General features: G+C 57.3%; 1 protein-coding gene across 1 annotated transcript in view; it reads left to right on the top strand.

The window, feature by feature from the left end:
* The window catches only part of DCHS1 (dachsous cadherin-related 1), a 47,214-nt gene extending 28,177 nt beyond the window's left edge, over nucleotides 1–19,037 (top strand). Inside the window, exons 7-20 of the mRNA XM_010576737.1 lie at nucleotides 688–784; nucleotides 955–1,112; nucleotides 3,158–3,992; nucleotides 4,308–4,547; nucleotides 5,020–5,145; nucleotides 5,427–5,636; nucleotides 6,234–7,097; nucleotides 7,458–7,571; nucleotides 12,408–12,619; nucleotides 12,801–12,955; nucleotides 14,279–14,409; nucleotides 14,923–15,209; nucleotides 16,022–16,160; nucleotides 16,423–19,037. Coding sequence (XP_010575039.1) covers nucleotides 688–784; nucleotides 955–1,112; nucleotides 3,158–3,992; nucleotides 4,308–4,547; nucleotides 5,020–5,145; nucleotides 5,427–5,636; nucleotides 6,234–7,097; nucleotides 7,458–7,571; nucleotides 12,408–12,619; nucleotides 12,801–12,955; nucleotides 14,279–14,409; nucleotides 14,923–15,209; nucleotides 16,022–16,160; nucleotides 16,423–19,037 — 6,183 coding nt within the window. The remainder of the gene's footprint in view (nucleotides 1–687; nucleotides 785–954; nucleotides 1,113–3,157; nucleotides 3,993–4,307; nucleotides 4,548–5,019; nucleotides 5,146–5,426; nucleotides 5,637–6,233; nucleotides 7,098–7,457; nucleotides 7,572–12,407; nucleotides 12,620–12,800; nucleotides 12,956–14,278; nucleotides 14,410–14,922; nucleotides 15,210–16,021; nucleotides 16,161–16,422) is intronic.
* The last annotated feature ends 1,642 nt before the right edge of the window (nucleotides 19,038–20,679 follow it).

Genomic DNA, 20,679 nt, shown 5'->3' with positions numbered 1-20,679 from the left:
CACGTGCATAATTAATGTCTTGATGGTACTATGATGCACTGGCATAAAATGGTGGTATTCAGTGCCTACAGACAGGCAGTCAGCAATGCTAACCATGAACAAAGGAGAGAAGGGAAAAGCCCTAAGAGCCTAGGTGTCCGAGCCGAGGAAGAACAGCCAGCTGCATTTCCAGAGATCGCAAACCTCCCTGGGCTGGCTGGTGGGAACTGAGGAAATCGCCTTCCATTGCCAGGGTGACTGGCCTCTGAATCTGTGAGTGCTCACACCTTGCATTTGCAGCTGAAGGAGTCTATTGAGGGCAGAGAGAACCAGGACTGTCACGGAGCCCTCGATTTTCCTAGTTGTAGAGGCTTTGGATGTAACATGGGTGACATAGCATCCTCCCATCACCATGCAGCTCACTGCTGCAGCATGCCCCAATCCTGCTAAGCTGGTTGTTAAACAGGGCAGAATGGGAGGAGGGCTAGCAAGGCAGAAACTGCCTTTGCCAGCTTTGCTGCGGACTTCTCCATGTTGTCCAGCCTCAGGCGCAGCCTGTGGGTCTTGTCAGGGGGGGTCTGTGCCTTGGGTGAGGTGCAGGGCTGGTACAGGAAGGTGCAGATCCTGTACCGACCATGCTCAGAGGTTTGTGGGGGTGGTCTGAAGGGTGCCCTGTGCCACTCAGCTGCTCCCTGGACTGTGCTGCAGGTGCTGGAAGAGAAGCCATCGGGACTTCTAGTCGCCTCCCTGCAAGCCAAGGACCCCGACGAGGGTGAGAATGGGACCATCATCTACTCACTGATAGGTATGAGCTGCAGAACTGACTGATCTCTGCCTTGCAGCCATCACCCTTGGGGGCAGATGGGTGCCCACTGCCCAAGCCCTGCCACACCACGCTCCCTCCTCCATCCCAACCTGCCCCCTGCCTTCCCTCTTCTCTGCCTTGCCCTGTAGCATTTCACCTTCTTTCTGCAGGAGCCTGGGCAGAGCGTTTCACACTGCACATGGCTACTGGAGAGTTGCGGACTGCCACAGTTCTACGCCGGTCTGATCGTGCTGAGTACATCTTCACTGTGACAGCCAGTGACCGGGGCACGGTGCCTCGCAGTACATCAGCCATCATTCGCATTCAGGTATCCAGCACCCCCAGCTCCTCTTGTCCCTGCACCATCTACCCCTTGCTTGCTTCTTGGAGGACACCATCCAACTACTTGGCAGCCTTCCTCTGCCTTCATCTGAGGACACCTTGCTCAGCTGTTGATCCAGCCCTAAAATCTGTGTGGAGAACCTGGGATGGGAAGGGGTGGGTCCATCTGCCACTGTGCATGTTCTCATTTGTAAAGTGGTCAACAGCATTAATAGTAAGCAGTTCTGTCTTTTCCAGACTTAAGACAGCCAACCCGGTCCTAGCTATGCTGTTGCAGAGAAGACCTTAGAGGTCCTCTGCACAGAGACATTGATTCTTCCCAGCATCTACTGAAAACAATGTTCCTGACGTGCAGGGTGTTCTTCACATCTCTATAACTTCGGCACTCACTGTCTGGTGTATTAACCTAGACAGCCAAGTCCTTTCTCTGTTGCTAGTAATGAGCTTCCTTTTACAGCAAGAAATTCGTTCCCTCCCAGTCAAGGCACTTTCACAGTACACCAGTTCACATCTTCCTGTCCCTGTTCTTGCAGTTTGTAAGGCCATTAGACTCTCCTTGTTTGGTGTTCTGCTGCTTCTCTGTGCTGGCAGTGCCTTCTAACATCATCAGCAATTTCATAACGCGCTCAGCTTTCTTTTGCCCTTGCACCTATCAAAAGTAAATGTCAGCACCAAGAGCCATCTCTGCAAAGGCCCGCTAATCACTCTCCTTGAGCCAGTCGATTTTTTAGTCCTTTCCATCACACAGCCACACTGATACTGTGCCTTTCCCCGGTTAAATGAGTGATCTCTCATGTGCTGCTGCATCAGAGCCCAGCTAAAACCCAGGCAAGCTAGATACACTGCATTTCCTTTGTCCTTGAGGAGAGAAGAACTGTGTTAGCCTGGCACATCTGCCTTTAGCTATTCCACAATATGTTTTATACCATTTCCTTTTTATGCCATGTCTGTAACTGTTCTTGTCATTAAAGTTGTTCTACAGCCTTCAAAGTGTTGAGGCCAGACTGGCAGACTGGTTGTCCCTGAAGTGCTTGTTTGCATTCTTCTACTGTAGCTCTGTGCTTGACAGTTGCCAGTTTTGATCCCCTCTGGGCTGACAGTTCTGCTGTATTCTCTTTTTCCCCAGCTCCTTGACATAAGTGCACTGAGTTCTTCAACACGTTTTCCCTTCAGATAACACTATGGCTTTTCATGCATCCTCCCTCCCATCCACAGGTGCACCTCATCCCCAAATTAACTTCAGTATCTTTAATAAAAGTAGTGATAGTATTTATTTATCTTTGGGTCATACCGAGCCATCTTTCTTCTCTGTACCTCTCATCTGGATGAGTGTTACCTCTCTTCTTGCCCACTCTCACTTATGTTTTGCAGAATTGTTTCTGCTGGTGTCTGTTGCCTTTGCAGTATCTAACACAGCCACAGACTCACAGGCTGGTTGAGGCGGGAAGGCACCTCTGAAGGTTATCTTGTCCAACGCCCCTGTTCAAGCAGGGCCACCCAGAGTCAGTTGCCCGGGACCATGTCCAGACAGCTTTGGACTGTCTCCAAGCATGGAGACTCCACCACCTCTCTGGGCAATCTGTGTCAGTGCTCAGTCACCCTCACAGTGAAAAGTGTTTCCTGATGTTCAGAGGGAACCTCCTGTGTTTCAGCTTGTGCCCATGGCCTCTGGTCCTGGCACTGGGCACCACTGGGAAGAGCCTGGCTCTGTCCTCTTTGCACCCTCCCTTCAGGTATCAATATACTTTGATAAGATCCCCCTGAGCCTTCTCTACCCAGTCAGCAGCTCTGTCTGTCCTTACCTACCCTAGCTGCCCAGGTGAAGCTCGTCTTTCACCCTGTCAAACCCATGCTTATCCCCAGTATATTTTTCAGGCTGCTATTCATCTGTTAGGCCACAAGAGCTGAGACCTTGCCTTCCGAGACCTGCTCTCTGCGGGCCCCATGTCCCCCCCTCCACCAGCTCCCTGATAGGACCTCCTGTCACCCAGCACCCTGGTGCATGCCCCTCACTGCTGCCTCTCCTCACAGGTACTGCCATCCTCCCGGGTGCTGCCACGGCCTGATGCCACTGTGCTGACTCTGCACCCTCTGGAAGGGGTCAAGCCGGGGTCTGTGATTGGCTCGGTGGCACCCCCAGATGCCCCTGCGCGAGGACAGCTGACCTACACAGTGGTAGGAGGTGGTGGGGATGGCACCTTTGTGGTTGACAGTGTGACAGGGGAGATTTACGCTGCCCGGGAGTTGGACTATGAAGCTGGGGCACGGCATGTGCTTCAGGTGAGTGCTGAGGATACGCAGCATGGCTATCCCTCCAGCCGACTGGTGCTGGTACAGATCCACGTGCAGGACTGCAATGACCAGGCGCCCACCTTCCCTGAAGACCCGATTACCATCGTGGTGCCCGAGAATGCCCAGGCTGGCTCATCCATCTTCACCTTCCAGGCGCTGGATGGGGATGGCGTGGGTCCCAATAGCCAGGTGCGCTACGCCCTGCTGCACCAGGAGCCCCCTGGGGCTCCCTTCCAGCTTGACAGCCACTCGGGGCTGCTGACCCTTCGCCAAAGCCTTGACCGGGAGGCTGCTGCCTCCTTCCTCTTGGTGGTGGAGGCCACAGACCAGGCCCGCAACATCAGCCAGCGCCGCTCAGCAGCTGTCACAGCCCGTGTGTTTGTGACTGATGAGAATGACAACGTGCCCGTGTTCCTCTCACCTGCTGCCGTCAGCGTCATGGAGGACCAGCCGACGGGGTTCGTGGTACTGCATGTGGTGGCCCAGGACAACGATTTGGGAGAGAACGGGCGTGTGAGCTACTCTTTGCGAGCAGGCAACAGTGATGGCCGCTTCCACCTTAACCCCGGCACTGGTGAGGGCCCAGCAGGATGCAGGGTGGGCGGCAGGGACACTGGGAACACGGGGGCTGAGGAGGGCACAGGGATACATGGGGATGTAGTGTGGTGCACGGGAGGAGAACATGGGCTGGGGAACCCGGAGGAGGGAGACCTGTGGGGTGCTGAAAGCCCTAAGCATAGCATCTGCTTGGCATGATACTGCTGTCTCTCTTGAGACCTGGCTGTCCCTGACTCACCCCAGTGCCTGCAGCCTTGTGATAGCTCTGTCCTGGGAGCAGTCGGCCCTGGTGCTGTGCAGTTCCAGCTCGCCCCTCTCCCTGTGCCTGCAGGTGCGCTCTCCATTGTGCGGGCCCTGAACCGGGAGGAGGTGGTGCAGCACAACCTGACCGTGGTGGCCATGGATCACGGTTTCCCACGCCGCTCCGCCACACAGCTACTGTCCGTGCTGGTGCTGGATGTCAACGACGAGGCTCCCACTTTTGAGAAACCTGAGTATGAAGCACACATCATGGAGAACTTGCCAGCTGGCAGCCCTGTGCTGCAGGTGCTGGCCACGGACCGGGACCTGGGTGAGGATGCAGTGCGAGGGTGAGCTGCCCAGTTTGGTCAGGGGCCCTTCCGGAGATGCAGCACCCGGGACTGGGTGCACTCTGGTCCCTTCCACCTGGCTTGGAGAGCCTGGCTGACCATGGAGGGAAGGATCTTGACCTAGCCTGGAGATGAGAGATGGGCTGAATCCTGGGAGAAGCTGAGGATGAGAACAAGGACTATGATTCCCTCTGCTCCCCAAGACAATGGTCTTTGTTCCCTGGAGGTTCCTTGGCCCATCTTCACTTCCACAAGCTGGGCTGGGCTGGGACCTCCCTCCACCACACATCTCTGCCCATGCTTTACTTGCCAGGGAGTGAGATCATCCTCTCTTGCAGCCTGTGTGACCCCTGGGTTGAAAGCCTGGGAGGAGGGAGGTGCAGGGCTGTGAGCCAAATGAGAGGCTTCTGGGGTTGCTTCTGGGCTGCCCTTAAACCATGTTCCTCCCTGCAGGTGCCAATGGGCAGGTGTCCTATGGGGGTCTCTCTGGGGGACCGTTCTCCATCCACCCACAGACAGGGCTTATTGTCACCACACATGCCCTGGACCGTGAGGAGCAGGAGCAACACGTGCTGATGGGTAGGGCTGTGCTGAGGGGTGCAGCAGGTGTGGGGGTAGGAAGCATAGGGGAGGCAGATGGGTGCTCCCCACTGCTGGGGTAGGGCAGTATTGCAGGGAGGGCAGGCCATGGGAAGTGATGGGGGTTTGTGGGGCATGTAGGGTTGTTGGGTGGTTTGAGCATGCAGGGCCAGTGATCCCATGCCTGGCTGCCCTTGTGATTGTGCATTTGCATATGATGGCCTTGATAGTAGCTCCCAGTCAGCAGGGTAGCCTGCAGTGCTCTTGCTGTGTTCCTGCAGTCTATGCACGGGATGGTGGCCTTCCCCCCAACCTCTCCAAGGCAACTGTGCGGATAACAGTAGGGGATGAGAATGACCATGCACCATACCTAGAGAGTGAGTCCTGCTCTGTGGAGGTCCCCGAGAATCAAAGCCGTGTGGCACTCTACACCCTGCGGGCCACCGATCCTGATGGAGGCGAGAATGGGCGCTTGGAATACCACGTGGCAGGTGAGGTGCACAGGGAGCTCTATAGCTTCTTTCTCGGCAGTAGGTAAGGGCTGTTCACCCTGGGTTGCCGGTGGCTCTGGGAAGCATCAGCTGTGGCAGTTCCTGTTCCACTTCAGTTCTCTCCTGCTCCAAACCACATGTAGCTGCTGCCACCTCTCAGCCCTCTAGTTTCTCTGCCCCCAGTAAAGAGCACCCCAAGATCTGGACAGGCTGCACTTCCTCATTCCCCATGGTCTTGTCTGGTTCCCCAGGCTTGGACTAGTTCCATACCTCTCTTGGCTGCTCTGACCTGTTGAATTTACAAGTTGCTAAGTGAGATCTCTCTGCTGTTATCATGTCATGTGTTATCTGGGGGCTCCCTGTGGCAGCAGCACTGGCCTGTAAGCTCTTGGAGCCAGTTCTTACACGCACACACACAGACCTGGACCAAGGAGGTTCAATCCCACTGGGCCCTTACAGAAAACAGCTCACTCTACCCTCGCTGCTGGGCCACAATGGGATGGACTTCATGCTGTCTTCTCTGGGCAGCACAGGGCAGGTCCTTCCTCGTACCAGTTATAGTCATGCTGTCTTTTTATTCCCTTTCTTCTTTTCCAGATGGAGACCCTGGGCAGGATTTCAGCCTAGACCCAGTCTCCGGTGTCCTCTCCACTGCACGTGCCCTTGACCGGGAGCAAGTTGCTTCCTACAGCCTCACAGTGGTGGTGCAAGACCACGGCACCCCTCCACGCAGTGCCACCATGTCAGTGAACGTGCGGGTGTTGGACTTAAATGACAACGCACCTGGTTTTGCTCAAGCCACCTATGTGGTGGAGGTGCCAGAGGACTTGCCTGTTGGTGCCCTGGTGCTGCAGCTGGTGGCTGAGGACCCTGATGAGGGCACCAATGGGCAGGTCTCTTACTACCTGGGCAATGAGTCACTTGGCATGTTCCAGGTCGAGCCGCAGAGTGGGCACATCAGAAGTGCCCAGGCGCTGGACCGGGAACGCCACCCCAGTTACAGCTTCCTGGCCAAGGCTGTGGACTCAGCACCATGGGAGCCCAAGAGCGCAGCTGTGCGTGTTATGGTCACGGTGCAAGATGTCAATGACCATGCCCCCACCTTCCTGCACAGCCCCCTCACTGTCAACTTGTCCCGCCACACATCACTCAAGCAGGTCGTGGCCACCATGAGGGCAGAGGACAGGGATGCAGGTGCCAATGCCTCCATCCTGTATCGCCTTGCCACCCCCAACTCCGCCTTCGCAATCAACTCCTACACAGGGGATATCCAACTGCTGCAGCCCCTGGGCTCACTCAGCCAACGCCAGCGGACGCTCTTCATCCTGGCCACAGACCTGGGGCAACCGGCACTCTCCTCTACTGGTGTGGTGGTGATCCATTTGCAGGAAGAGCCCTACCGGGGGCTGCGCTTCCCCCGGAGCACCAGTGATGTGGCCCTGCCAGAAAATGCTGCTCCAGGTATCAGCTTGGCAAAGTGACCAGCAAGTGCTGGGATGAAATGGGACAGGAGGGGAAGTGGGTGCTGGGCTGACAAAGCTGTGGGAAACTCAAACCAGGGAGCACTGCAGGGTCTTGGGTAGTCCCATTATGCTTTGGATAGACCCAAGGGACTGCAGTGTCTGACTGGTGCCCAGGCTGTTCAGGGTGGTAATCCCTATGGGTTTGCCTCAGGGTGTTCAGATCATTGTAGGCAGTCACAGGTGCCTAGTTGCTCCTGGAAGGTCTCCAGGGGTCATGGTGAGAACACACCACCCTGATGCTCTCTGCCACCTGCCCCGAGACTCTGCTGTCCCTTCACACTATTTCATTCACTTCCAGGCACTGCTGTGGCAAGCATCCAAGCTATGCACATGGGGGGCTCTTCTGGGCGCATCACATACAGCATCGTCAGCGGCAACGAGAAGAATACTTTCCTTATCCAGCCCAGTTCAGGTACAGCACCAAGAGCACCTGGGGAAGCAGCAAGTGGGAGGCTACCTGTGCTCTGCCAATGCCTGCTCAGCTATCACAAGGCTCAGAGCCATCCTGAAGGCACAGGAACACAGCCTACACCTCTATACCAGTAAATTAAATAGTGTTAGTATTTGGACATGGACACTAACCTGTCATTGTCCAGAGGTGTTTAGCACAGCTCCCAGCACAATTTTGGTTCCTCCTAACTGGACCTTTCCCCAAAAACTCCTAGGCCCAGTTCAGGAGTTAGCAGAGTCCAGGACCATCACTAAGATGCAATCTGGGTGCAGCCCCTGCCTTAGATGGCAAATCCAGCCAAATGACACAGCCTATGTTGGGGCCTTGGAGCCAGGCACCTGGACTGCTGCACTTTATTCTCTAGTGTGCATGTAGCTGCTGTGACTGCAGCACTGCTGTGGATTCATGGTTGTCTCTGTGCAGTCCCAAAGGTGACAATAAATGGGGAACCACTCACTGTCCAGTGAGGATTCTAAGGGAGCCCGGAGCCCTCCCTCTGCACCACTCTTTCTTGAGCAGTCAGCAGGTGCGGAACATATCAGTGGTGCTTGTGGGTGGCTGATAACCCAGGCAGAACAGCGAGGAAGGTTGCAGACTGCCCAGTGACACTGAGCAAGCTGGCATTGTTTGCACTGCATGCTTGAAAGGGCAGCCTTTGAAGGGCCACACATCCCTTGGCATCAGGGAAAGCCTGGCTGAGGGTAGGGTGAGGGGTGCCTCGCTGTGAAGTTAGTGCTTGCCCTGTAGTTTGGAAGAGACTGGGATATCACAACCCCCGGTATCAATACAGGCTGGGGGATGAAGGGATTGAGAGCAGCCCCGTGGAGAAGGACTTGGGGATATTGGTGGATGAAAAGCTGGACATGACCCAGCAATGGGTGCTTGCAGTCCAGAAAGCCACCCACATCCTGGGCTGCATCAAAAAAAGTGTGGCCAGCAGGTCGAGGGAGGTGATTCTGCCCCTCTACTCTGCTGTCATGAGACCCCCCCTGGAGTACTGCATCCAGCTCTGGAGTCCTCAGCACAGGAAAGACATGGACGGGTTGGAGTGGGTCCAGAGGAGGGCCATGAAAACAGTCAGAGGGCTGGAACGCCTCTCCTGTAAGGACAGGCTGAGAGAGTGGGGGGGTGTTCAGCCTGGAGAAGAGAAGGCTCCAGGGAGACCTTATTGCAGCCTTTCAGTACTTAAAGGGGGCTTGTAAGAAAGATGAGGACAGACTTTTTAGCAGGGCCTGTAGTAGGACAAGGAGTAATGATTTTAAACTGAAAGAGGGTAGATTTAGATTAGATATAAGGAAGAAATTCTTCAGTATGAGGGTGGTGAGGCACTGGAGCATGTTGCCCAGAGACGTTGTGGATGACCCATCCCTGGACACATTCAAGGTCAGGTTGGATGGGGCTCTGAGCAACCTGATCTAGTTGAAAATGTCCCTGCTCCTTGCGCGGGAGGGTTGGACTAGATGACCTTTAAAGGTCCCTTCCAACTCAAACTATTCTATGATATGAGAAAGTCAGTCCTTGGAGCCCAGACATCAAGCTGGAACTTCTTGTTAAAACCCCATTCTCTTGTGCCTCCTAAATGGTTGGGTTTGGGACAGGATCCCAGGCTGACAGATTTTCTAACACTGTGCTTGTGCCCTCTGCAGCCCATGGCCACTGTGCAGGTCCTTGTGAGCCACCCATGGTATGGCAATGCGTTGGCACCATGATTAAGTACTGGCCACTGCAAGTAACCCGTGGGCATGGTGGGAAATGCTCAGCCATGCACAAGTACCCATCTGAAATCACAGTGTCCATGGCAGCCCACTGTCACCACGCATCCCCTCAGCTGCGATACAGACTCCTCAGCACCCTGGTGTCACTGCGAGCCACTCACTGCACTGTGCTTCTGCTGCAAGCAAGCTACAGCATGGGCACTGAGAGCACTGTGGGGAGGCCAGACCAGCACATTTTCTCATGAAGGGGGTCCGAACCCCCACTGGGGGATGGCCCCACTGAGTCCTGAGGAGCCTGAGCTGCAAGTTTCCTGCTGCAGCCTTGCATCATGGCAGCCAGCCAGCACCATGCTGAGCTGCCCCTCCAGGACTGCCTGCACCCCGGCTGTCCCACAGAGCCTGATGCCACCTTGCAACAAAGCTATGTGCACAGCCTGACCGCAATTCCTCTGTCACTTGGTGCATGCCAGCACCCAAACAGAGTAACCCCCAACCCCAGACTGAGCTTAGGAGTTGGTATTCTGCAGTTCCTGAAACCCAGAGTCAATGGGCAGGTGTACTAAAGTCCCAATCAGGCTTACAGAGGTCTTTGACTGTGGAGAGCTGTTGTGCCCAGGGCTATTCTGCATGCTCTCAGTCCCAGGGACTCCTGCCTGTGAAGGAGCAGGCTTCACACACTGCCATAGGAGTGTGTCTGTCTGAAGCTGCCATTCAGGAGTGAGCATTTGATAGCTATGGAGCTGGGCCAAAGCTGCTATGTCCATGAAGGCAGGGCTGACAGGGTGGCACCCTGGCCAATTCTGTCTGGTCCCTGAGCCAGCACCCAGGTCTCTGAGCCAGCAGTCACCATGCTCCTATGCGTACCCAGGTCTCTCAGCCAAAGCCTACATGGCTGTCATTATAGCCTGCAGGTGAAAACAAGCCCAAGTGACTCCCAGGCTGCTCATGGGGCTGCCAGAACCATGCCTTGTCCTGTCTGTCCAGTTCAGAGCCAGGCTGTGTGAGAACAGCAACTGCTCAGATCTGCCCAGTGGTCTGCCCCTGAGCAGGCCTGGTGCAGCACAGGACCACTGCACCAGCTTACAACTGAACCCCTGTGCCAACAACTCAGCTGGAATAGACCTCACAGAGCCCCTCTTCTCCTCTGTGCTTTTCTACCCAGGTCTGCAGCCAGACCCTACACACAGGGACCGTGCTCCCCACTGTGGGAGGCTGAGACCTGTGAGGTCAGTCATGCAGAGAGGTCCTGTGTCCCTGCTGTCCTGGGTAGTATAAGCAGGGCTCTGCTACACCATGTGTGGCTGTGACACTGGTCTGCATGGCAAGCTGCCATGCTGTGCAGCAGCAAGGCCTGATGGGGTCACAGAATCACATCCACCCCTTGTGATCACTGTCCCTTTGCATCCCTTCATCTTGCCTCTGCTCAAGCCGTGTGTGCCAGTGGTTCTCAGAATACCCTGGACATGTCCTGGCTGCACCTCAGTTGCACCTTGGTTGCTGTGGCAATACCACTTCATCTCAATGAGGAAACATTTCCCTCAGGCAAAGTGCCCAGAATACAGGATTTTTCCCTTAAAACATGTCCCTCCTTGAGTCTGGTTTGTCTGTAAGGGCTGCCCTGCTTTCTCCCAGGGCAAGGGGCTGTACGCTGCAACCAGATACGGGGTGCTGGAGCACCACAGTGAAGGAGGCCAAGGGAGGCTGGCGTAGTGCTGCTTTCCTGCCCTGTGCCAGCTGCCCAGCAGTGCTACACTGGGCCCCTGTCCTTCAGCTCTGCTTTGACAATGGGCCAGTACATGGGCACCAGTCCATGACTGTCCTCAGCCATCCCCAGGCTTATGTCCTCACCAGGGAGGACCAGAGGTGATCTCCACAGGAGGTGTGTCAGAGCTTTGCATTGGTGAGCATACTGAAGTGCCTGCTTTGGACAAGAGCAGAGCCGGGGCATGTCACAGGAGCATACTCAGCCCCATACTGTGGCACCTCAGGCTCTGCTGCTTCTGTCCCAGGCAGGAACAACCCTTCAGAAGGCAGACTGCTGCTGACTGCTTTCCTTTTATTTTCTCTGGGCCAAGCCAGCTTTGGAGGCAGGGCCTGCTCTGGCAGCCAAATGGTGCTGGAGGGACAAGGAAGCACAGCTGGCTCCCAGCCCTTGGGTTGCAGGAGCTGAGGACACAGCCATTCTCCAAACCAGGCCACCATGCTGGTAGCTGTATTCTGTGTTTTCCATTCGGACATACAGCCTGATTTCAGCTGTGTGCATTGGAACTCATTTTATTATGCAAAGCTGGCAGCAGAGCTCTTACACAGAAGCTAAGTTTGTCCAAGGCCACATAGCTGTTCTAGATGCCTGATACGGCATCCCTATCACCTGACCAGTTCACCTGGTGGTTGCATGTAGATGCTGAAACAGGCTGCAGAGAGAGTGAGGCTCCGCAGGACTCCCCAAGGCAGGAATTCAGCCACAGGAGTGCAGTTCTTCCTCATTACATTTGAATGCATGCCTGTAGGAATGCTGCCAGTCAGTATATCTTTTTGGATGCCCTCCACCTTCTTGTGTGGGACAGCAATACCTTGTCACTACAAAAGCCCAGGTGCACAGTGGCTTAGGAGGACAAGAATGGATGTCTGTCCTCAGACCCCTCGCAGAAGAACTGCTGGCAGCTCCTACAGTGTCTTTGTAAGGATTTGACCTAGACTAACAGATGCAGTTCGGTGAGTTTGGCTTGGAATTTGAGGAGCTTGTGGAGCAGTATGGGGCTTGACATGGAGCAGTTCTTTTTCAAACTGGCCATGCCTCAGATGGTGTCTTGATAATGGGAGGACTATTGCATGCTTTAATGTAAACAGAAGCTGTCTGTCCTGCGCAAGGTGCAGGATTTATCACCCAGGGCAGCTCACTGGGACTAAGAAGGCTGTCAGTTTGGAGAGGGCTCAGAAGAGCTCAGTGTGTTTGTTTGGTCTATTTGAGAATGGATGGATGAGCAGAGGGATGGACTGAGTGTAAGGGAACAAAAGAGAAGATGAGGGATAGATGTGCTGGTTCTTCACTCACCCCATCCTGCTGTTTTCCTGCTCCCAGGGGCCATCTCAGTTCAGGACTCCAGCAGCCTGGATTTTGAGGCCAGCCCCCGGCTGCGCCTTGTGGTCCAGGCAGAGACAGCAGCTTCCTTCAGCTTTATGGCCATAAACCTTAACCTGCAAGATGTGAATGACAACTTGCCACGCTTCCAGCTGCAGAACTACGTGGCGTTCATCTGGGAGTCACAGAGCTATGACTCACCAGTCATCCAGGTATCACTGCAGGCACAAACAGGGGCATCTGGAACCCTGGCCTGCCTCTCTGCTGGGGTGAGGGGCTGGGGGCCTGTGCCATGGGCCTGGGTCTGGCACCTATGGATAGGTCTAGTCTTGGAGGTTTGTGGTTTGCAGGGCTCCGCAACTGCACTACTGAATCTCTCCTGTGGCTTTGCAGGTCCTGGCAGATGATCTGGATCAGGGAGCAAATGGGCAGGTGACTTATGCCATCAATCAGTCCCTGCCAATGACAGGCTTGTACCACATCGATCCTCAGACTGGCACTATCACTACTGCTGCCATCCTGGACAGGGAGATCTGGTCCCAGACCCGGTGAGTGGAGACAGACTAACTTGTGCCTCAGATATGAGGGGGGCATAGCTGTGGAGCAGCATCCCCAAGGCTGCGGAGGATACTCTGCTACTTCGTGCCACCCAAAGCTGTCTCAGCCCTGTCTGTAAAATGTTTTTGCCAAACAGTGGGAACTTAGGCTTAGTGTTAATATGGGGAGCAAATGGTGTTGAAGGCATGACAGATGGCTGTGAGATGAGCCAGTGCTCTGTTCAGCCTGGCCTCTGCAAATCTGAGAAGATTGGCGGGGGGGCAGTGGACTCTTCAGTGGTTGCATCCATTCCCTTTCGTGCCGGCTTAATCCAGACCACATATGCTCAGTCCCTTCCCACTCCCATGCATTGCACCCTTCTGCCCTGCCACACATGCTCCAGGTGCTATGCACCGCCCTGAACCCTCTTGCAAGCCCTCCTGCATTCAGTGCAGGTGCTCTGGGCCCCTCACCATGTGCACACACTCTAGACATCATCCAGCCAGTCTAGCTACATAAGATAACAGCAAACACTACACACAATGAATTTAAGACTTCCCCTGCCCTTTTACACATGCATTGTTCAGATGCAAAGAACAACTTCTGCCACCTTACACAGGCTATGTTCTCTCCCCCATATGCTCCAATGGCTACATGTCTCTCTCCCCTCATGCCAGGCATGGGGAGGCCTAGGGCATTCATTCCGTTCACATACTCATCACCATTCCTCAAAGAGGCTCCGTGCATTCCCCAACACCCAGATTGCTCCAAATGCCTTTCTCCCTGCACCCCACAACATGCTCTGCCTGCATCATCTCCCACACACATTCCAGACTCCAGCCCCTTGCATAGACTGAAAATGCTACGGGTGCATCCACTACTTCCCCTTGCAAAAGCCTCCAATCATGCATGCATCCTTTGTCCCACGTGCTCATGCCAGTGCTGTGCATGAATACACTGCCCACCACATGCTCCAAACACTTGTGCCCAGATTCACTGCCTGCTCATATGTTCCAGGTGCTGGACACAAACCCATTGCCCTCCAAACACGCACCTCAAATATGCATCCATCTGCTGCCCTGCCCCACCATACTGTGGATGTACACACATCCACTGCCCCACACATGCATTCCAGATGCTCTGCACATATCCATTGCCCCAGACACTCCAGATGCTGTGCACAGTTCCACTACCACATGTACACACTCCAAGCCTGTGCACACATGCAGTACTCCCCTGACATGTTCCAGATGCTGTGCATGCATGCATTGCTCCCTCACACATATGGCCACGCATCTGTGAACCTTGTGCTGTGCCCTTGTGCTTGCCCACAGTTTGGTGGTAACGGCAATGGACAGAGGGACTCCGCCTCTTGTGGGCTCTGCCACGCTGACCGTCGTGGTGATGGACATCAATGACAATAGCCCCACCATCCCGTTTCCCTGGGAGGTGCGGGTCCCAGAGAGTAAGTGCAGCTCAGCCCCATGAGGTAATGCGTCACTGATGGCAAAAGCTGAGGCGCGATGGACACCTGTGGGTCGGGAGAAGCCCCCATAGAGGCCTGTCCGTTCCCTTGCAAAGGGCTGGCTTGTGCTGACCCACTGGCTGAGCTCCCCCTGAGCTCTTCGGCATTGCCCTGTATGTGATGGCCTGGGGCTGGGGGTTGTACAGCCCCTATGCTGCAGCTGTGTCCTGAGGGAACCAGCTGAATTCCCAACTCATCCCTGGACCCTGCCCACACTGTAGGGGCTCTGGCTGCACACACCTGCCCTGCCTGCTCTCTGTCCTCAGCCTGTGTGCTCTGTGCCTGTGCCAGCCTTGACCTGCCCTGCCTGGCTCCCAAGACCTTCCCCTTCACCCCTAGCATCTCCCCCTTGTCCCCAGTGCTCAGGCTCTGGACTGAGCTGGTCTGCCACCACATGAGCCAGGTCTTCTCCAAGGTGGTGGAGCTGCTTGCTCATGCCTTGCCTCTCCACAGACACGCTGCTGGGCACCCAGATAGCCCAGCTGACCGGGAATGATGTGGACTCAGGCCCCGCGCTCTCCTACACGCTCATGCTGGATGGTGATGCCGTGGGCACATTCAGTGTGCTGCGGTATGGGGGACGCATTGCCCTGACAGGGCCACTGGACTATGAACAGCGCAGCCACTACACTGTCACCTTGCGTGCCTCTGACACCCGCCATGAGACCGAGGCCAACCTCACTGTCGTTGTGGAGGATGTGAATGACAACGCACCGACTTTCAGCCAGGGCTTCTATCAGGTACTGTGCACACAGGTGTGCCAGGCAGTGTGGACCATCCTGCACAAGCCCCTCTGCTGCTCCTGCCTGGCTCACCTGGCCTTACAAGGCACAGAGATTCCCTTGAGGATGGGTCTGAGCCCATCCTGGCCCCTCTCTTCCTGGGCTCCCATCCACATCCTGACACCCGTCGTGCTGTCACCGTGGCATGGACAGGAGGCTGAAACCAGGCACATAGCACTGGGATCAGCAGCTGTGGGCTTGCACAGCTGCTTGCAGACGGTTCATGCTGGAATAGGTGGGAACAGTGGGAAGGCCAGAAGTGGTAGGAGATGGGTCACAACCTGGACAAGTGTTTCTGGCGAGACCTGTGCTGAGGCACCATAGGCAGATCACTGGATGAAAGCTGACTTTTGCAGTGTGCTGCATCTCTGGAGCAGAGGTGTGAGAAGCTGAGAAGCTACAGAAATGCTTGAAGGTTGTGAGAGCACAGACCAATGGAACTGTCTGTATGTGCTGTTTGGCACACCAAAAAGACAAGAGCTGTTTTGATTTGTATAAAATACTTTCTGTGGAGAAAGTATCATCTCTCAGAGTAGCAGAGCAAAGTAGAGAAAAGGATCAGGAACTCAATGCTGAAGCTGGTTGGGAGTCACACTAACAAGGCTAGGTGCTGTGCAGGTGGGACGGGCCCCCTCAGTGTGCCAGCCATGAGCTGGGCCACCTTGGCTATCACTGCCCTGACCAGCCCCAGAACTTCTCCCAGCCCTGCTGGCTGGCTGGGGAGACCACATGGGGGACCTGGCGCTGACTGGGGCTTCCTCCTCTTCCAGGTGACGTTGCCAGAGCACACGCCTGCAGGCAGCATCATTCTCACCGTGAGCGCAACCGACCCAGACTCAGGGAGCAATGGGGATGTCACCTTCCACCTGGCCGTGCCCAGCCCTGACATCGCCATCGACCCCAGCAATGGTGCGTGGTGCTGGCTGCTGTGTGGGGCCCATCTTGTGGGTTGCTCTGATAGTGCCTGCAGAGGGAGGTGCCCCCATGCTGGCCCAGGCTCAGCCCCTCACCAGGTCACAGTCTGGGTTGGCCAGTGAGGCAGACATGGTGGTGTGTCCATCGAGCGCTCCCACCACAGCATCCCAGATGCCTGTTCCTCCAGCCAATAACCCTAACACCCTTCCCAGCTCGCTGCTGGCCCCATGCTGACTCTGGCTTTGTGCCCTCACAGGGACCCTCTTCACCATCCGGCGGGTGGAATTTGATGCCAGCCAGCCCACCCTGGACCTGGTGGTGGAGGCCCGTGACTGTGGCTCTCCCAGCCTCTCATCCTGGGCCACAGTGCAGCTCCAGGTGCTAGATGTGAATGACCACAGCCCCAGCTTCCAGGTGCCACGCTACAATGCCAGTGTCCCCGAGGACCTGCGGCCAGGAACCACCGTGCTGACGCTAGAGGCAGGTGATGCTGACCTCTCCCGGGAGAATGCTGGCTTCGACTACACCATCGTCAGTGGCAATGGCGGCAATGCCTTCCAGGTGGAGAGCCGGGTGGCCTGGGCAGGGGGTCATCTCCGCACTCAGGGTGCCTTGGTGCTTGTGGAGCCCTTGGACTTTGAGGCCATCCCGGTCTACAACCTCACTGTGGCAGCCTCGGACCGGGGCCTGCCGCAGCGCAGCACCACAGTGCCTGTGCTCATCACCGTGCGGGATGTCAACGACAACCCACCTGTGTTCACCCGAGCTGAGTACCGCACAGCGGTGAGCGAGAGCGCACCACCCGGCACAGAGCTGCTGCGCGTGGTGGCGCACGATGCTGACTCGGGGCCCCGTGGCCATGTTCGCTACACCATCAGTTCAGGTGACCAGCATGGGCTTTTCCAACTTCATGAGAGCACGGGAGCCCTGTGCCTGGCACAGCCCCTGGACCGGGAAGCCCAGGCACTGCACGCACTTGTGGTGCAGGCCACGGACGTGCCAGGTGGACACTTTGCACTGGTACCTGTAGCCATCGAGGTGAAAGACGTCAATGATAACAAGCCGTACTTCCCGGTGGAGGTGCTGAGTGCCAGCATGCGGGAGAACCTGCCTCCTGGCACACTGGTCACCACGCTGCGTGCCGTTGACGCAGACACCGGTGTCTTCGGGGAACTGCGGTACACAGTGCTGGAGCAGCCAGTGGGTGAGCCCGGCATGGCAGAGGGCCGGGATGCCTTTGCCATCAACAGCAGCTCTGGGGAGCTGCGCTCCCAACTTACGTTTGACTATGAACGAACCAAAGCCTTCCAACTCCTAGTCAGGGCCACTGATGCTGGCAACGCCTCTGCCACGGTGACCGTGCGGGTGCTGGTGACAGGGGAGGATGAATATGATCCCATATTCCTGAGTCCCTCCTTCAACTTCGAGGTCCCTGAGGGCGCCCACAAAGGGCAGAGCATCGGGCGGGTGCTGGCAACAGACGAGGATGAGGGGGCCGACGGCGTCATACTGTACTCCCTGGCAAAGCCCTCGCCGTACTTTGCCATCAACCAAACCACAGGTACCATCTACCTGCGTGTGGACAGCCAGCCCCAGGCTGGGGCCGGGCGTGCCAAGCGAGAGCCACGCGAGATGAGCCTGGAGGTGCAGGCGCGCAGCCCCCTGCCCACCTCCCGTTCGGCCTCTGCACAGGTCACCATCGACGTCACCCACACCTCCTTTGGCCTCGCTCCAGATCTCAACCTGCTGCTGGTGGCCGTGGCTGCCTCACTGGGGGTTGTGGTGGTGCTGGCTGCTGTGGCCATTGTGCTGGCGCTGGTCCGCTCTCGTCACCGCCGGGGCCGTGAGAAGCCAGAGGGGGACAGCCCACTGGGCCGCATGCAGAGTGGCTCCCTGCAGAAGCTTGGCCGCGAGGAGCCGGCGCTTCCCGGGGGTGAGCACATTTACCACCAGGCCCTACCGGGGTACGGGGGTGAGCCGGCAGGGCCTTACACGCGGGGCGGCTCGCTGGACCCCTCACACTCCAGCGGCCGAGGCTCCGCCGAAGCTGCTGAGGACGATGAGATCCGGATGATCAACGAGTACCCTCGCGTGGCCAGCATCACGGCCTCCATGCAGGAGCACATCTCTGCCCGTGGCCCTGACTCTGGCATCCAGCAAGATGCCGACCAGCTCTCTGACATCTCCTGCGAGCCAGCTGCCCTGGAGAGTGCCCAGTGGTTCAAGAGCAAGAAGGGCTCCGGGCTGCTGCTGCCAGGGCCGCCCCCGCAACTGTACCGCGAGGATGGAGGAGGCAGCGCCTTCCTCGGCGTGCGCTGTGGCCTCAGCGTCTCCTCACAGCCTCAGGACTATGCCTTCCCGGAGGATGGCAAGCCCTCTGTGGAGGGCTCGCTCACTGCCATCGTGGCCAGCGACGAGGAGCTCCGTGGCAGCTACAACTGGGATTACCTGCTGAACTGGTGCCCCCAGTTCCAGCCGCTGGCCAGTGTCTTCACAGAGATTGCCCGCCTCAAGGATGAGAGCTCCCTGCGCAAGCCCTTCCCGACCAAGCCCAAGGCAGAGCCCAAGCCCCGCATCGACCCCCCACCCCTCATCACCTCAGTGGCCCACCCGGGTGCCAAGTCTGTGCCCCCCAAGCCGCCGCCAGGCAGGACCTTCCCACACCCATCCTCCCTGCGCCGCTCGCCCATCAGCCATGAGGGCTCCATCTCGTCCTCTGCCATGTCGCCCAGCTTCTCCCCCTCGCTGTCCCCGCTGGCTGCCCGCTCCCCTGTGGTCTCGCCCTTTGGAATCTCACAGGGGCCTTCTGCCTCCGCTATCAGTGCCGAGCACTCGCTGGAGCCCCCCGAGGAGGCCGAGCTCAGGATTTAGACCTGGGCCCATGGACTCCTCCGCCCCACCCCACAGCCATGGGGTCAGGAGTGGGGCCAAGCCCATGGCTGCTCTGCGTGGGTGCTAATCCTGCTCTCCCAGCACCTTGCCTGGCCTGGGGCCCCCATGGGCTGTGGGTTCCCGTGTCCTTTGGGGCCGTTGCCTCCTGTCACTCCCTGCGGTCTGGCAGACTCAGTGCTGTTTTTGATGCCCTATGGACTGCTGATCCTAGTGCCAGCACCCCAGGGCGATGGCTCCTTGTACTGCTCATGGTGTCTCAGATCAGCGCCTGGCAGGATGGTGCTTCATGGTACTCTGTGCTCTGAGAGAGGCTGGGAGCAGATGGGTGCTCTCTGCCCTGCTGTGCCGGGGTGCTGCAGATTGCAGACCCTGCCCTTCCCCAGCCACTTGGCACTTGCCCAAGCCACACAGCAGCCTGGGTGCAGCAGGACGCTGAGCCATCCCCACTGGCCCCTTCTCCACAGGGGGTCGCAGGGCTGGGGAGGAATGTTCCCAGGGCAGGGATGCACTGCTCAGCAGGCGCAGCCACAGCAGCCTGCTGGCCTGCCTGTGCTGCCTGCGGGGATGGAGATGGCTGAACCTGCTTCCTGATAGTGAGGGGCAACCCATCCCAGGTGAAGCTGGAGTGGGAGGAGAAGGCAGTGCCCACTTTCTGCTTGCCCATCCGTGGCTGGTGGGGGGAAAGGAGATCCTTTGGGGTGTCTCAAGCCCTTCCACCTGCCACCAGTGCATGTGACCCTTTTAAGGGATCTCCTTCCCAGAGCTGCTGGAGAGCCCTGTTCCTCAGAGCCTGGGCTGGGAGGTGGGTGCCCTGCTCAGCATGGGAGCCCCATTCCTGGAGAAGCTGCTCCCGGGGCCAGGTACCTCTCTGGGCTGCAGGTTGGCTGGGGTACCAGACATGGACACTGCCCAGGCACCAGGTAGGCTGTGCGGTGGGGCTGGCAGGAGCAGCAGCATGAGAGCTGCAGCAGAGCTGACCCCGAGACAGCCTGGCCCCAGGAAAGGCAGCAATGTGGCCACTCAGCAACACAAGCCAGTGACCTCCTCCCACTCCATCTGCTCCAGGCCTGGTGGCCAGCCTGCAGCTGCAGGGGAGCAGGTGGGAGGGCGTACCCCAAAAAGCCACACGGCCTGAAGCTGGCATGGTGGCAGCCAGCATGTTACCTTACAGCCACTGGGTGGGAAACTGGGCAGCTGGCCTCCCCCAGGGCCCTGCAGTGTGACATGCTCACCAGGACAGTCTGGGCCACCAGGGACACCTCCAAAATATGGGTAGGTGCCAGACTCCCAGCTCCCAGGCCCCAGCCCTCTGTGCAGGGGCTGCTCTGCACCACTCCTTCATGCCATGTTCTGAGTGTAGTATAGAGCCACACTTCAATGGGGCAGGTCCCCATCCTCACTCCAGCACCACTCACAGAGCCGGCCTTGCGGCTGGTGTCATGTTGGGGTCAGCCCCCCACCCAGTGCTCACCCTACAGCCCACGGCTGCTCACAGAGGAGCAGGCACACATTGCGTGGCCGTGTGCCCTGGGAGTGCAGTCCTAGGGCCTGCCACTGCAGCCCTGGATGCTCACAGTCGCTGTGATCCACACACAGGCATGGGTGCAGAGGGAGGGCCGGG

Source organism: Haliaeetus leucocephalus, unplaced genomic scaffold (genome assembly GCF_000737465.1).
Source record: "Haliaeetus leucocephalus isolate CR32 unplaced genomic scaffold, Haliaeetus_leucocephalus-4.0 Scaffold536, whole genome shotgun sequence".
Classification (NCBI taxonomy): Eukaryota; Metazoa; Chordata; class Aves; order Accipitriformes; family Accipitridae; genus Haliaeetus; species Haliaeetus leucocephalus.
The sequence above is the reverse complement of the archived record's forward strand: the minus strand, read 5'-3'. Positions and strand labels throughout refer to the sequence as shown.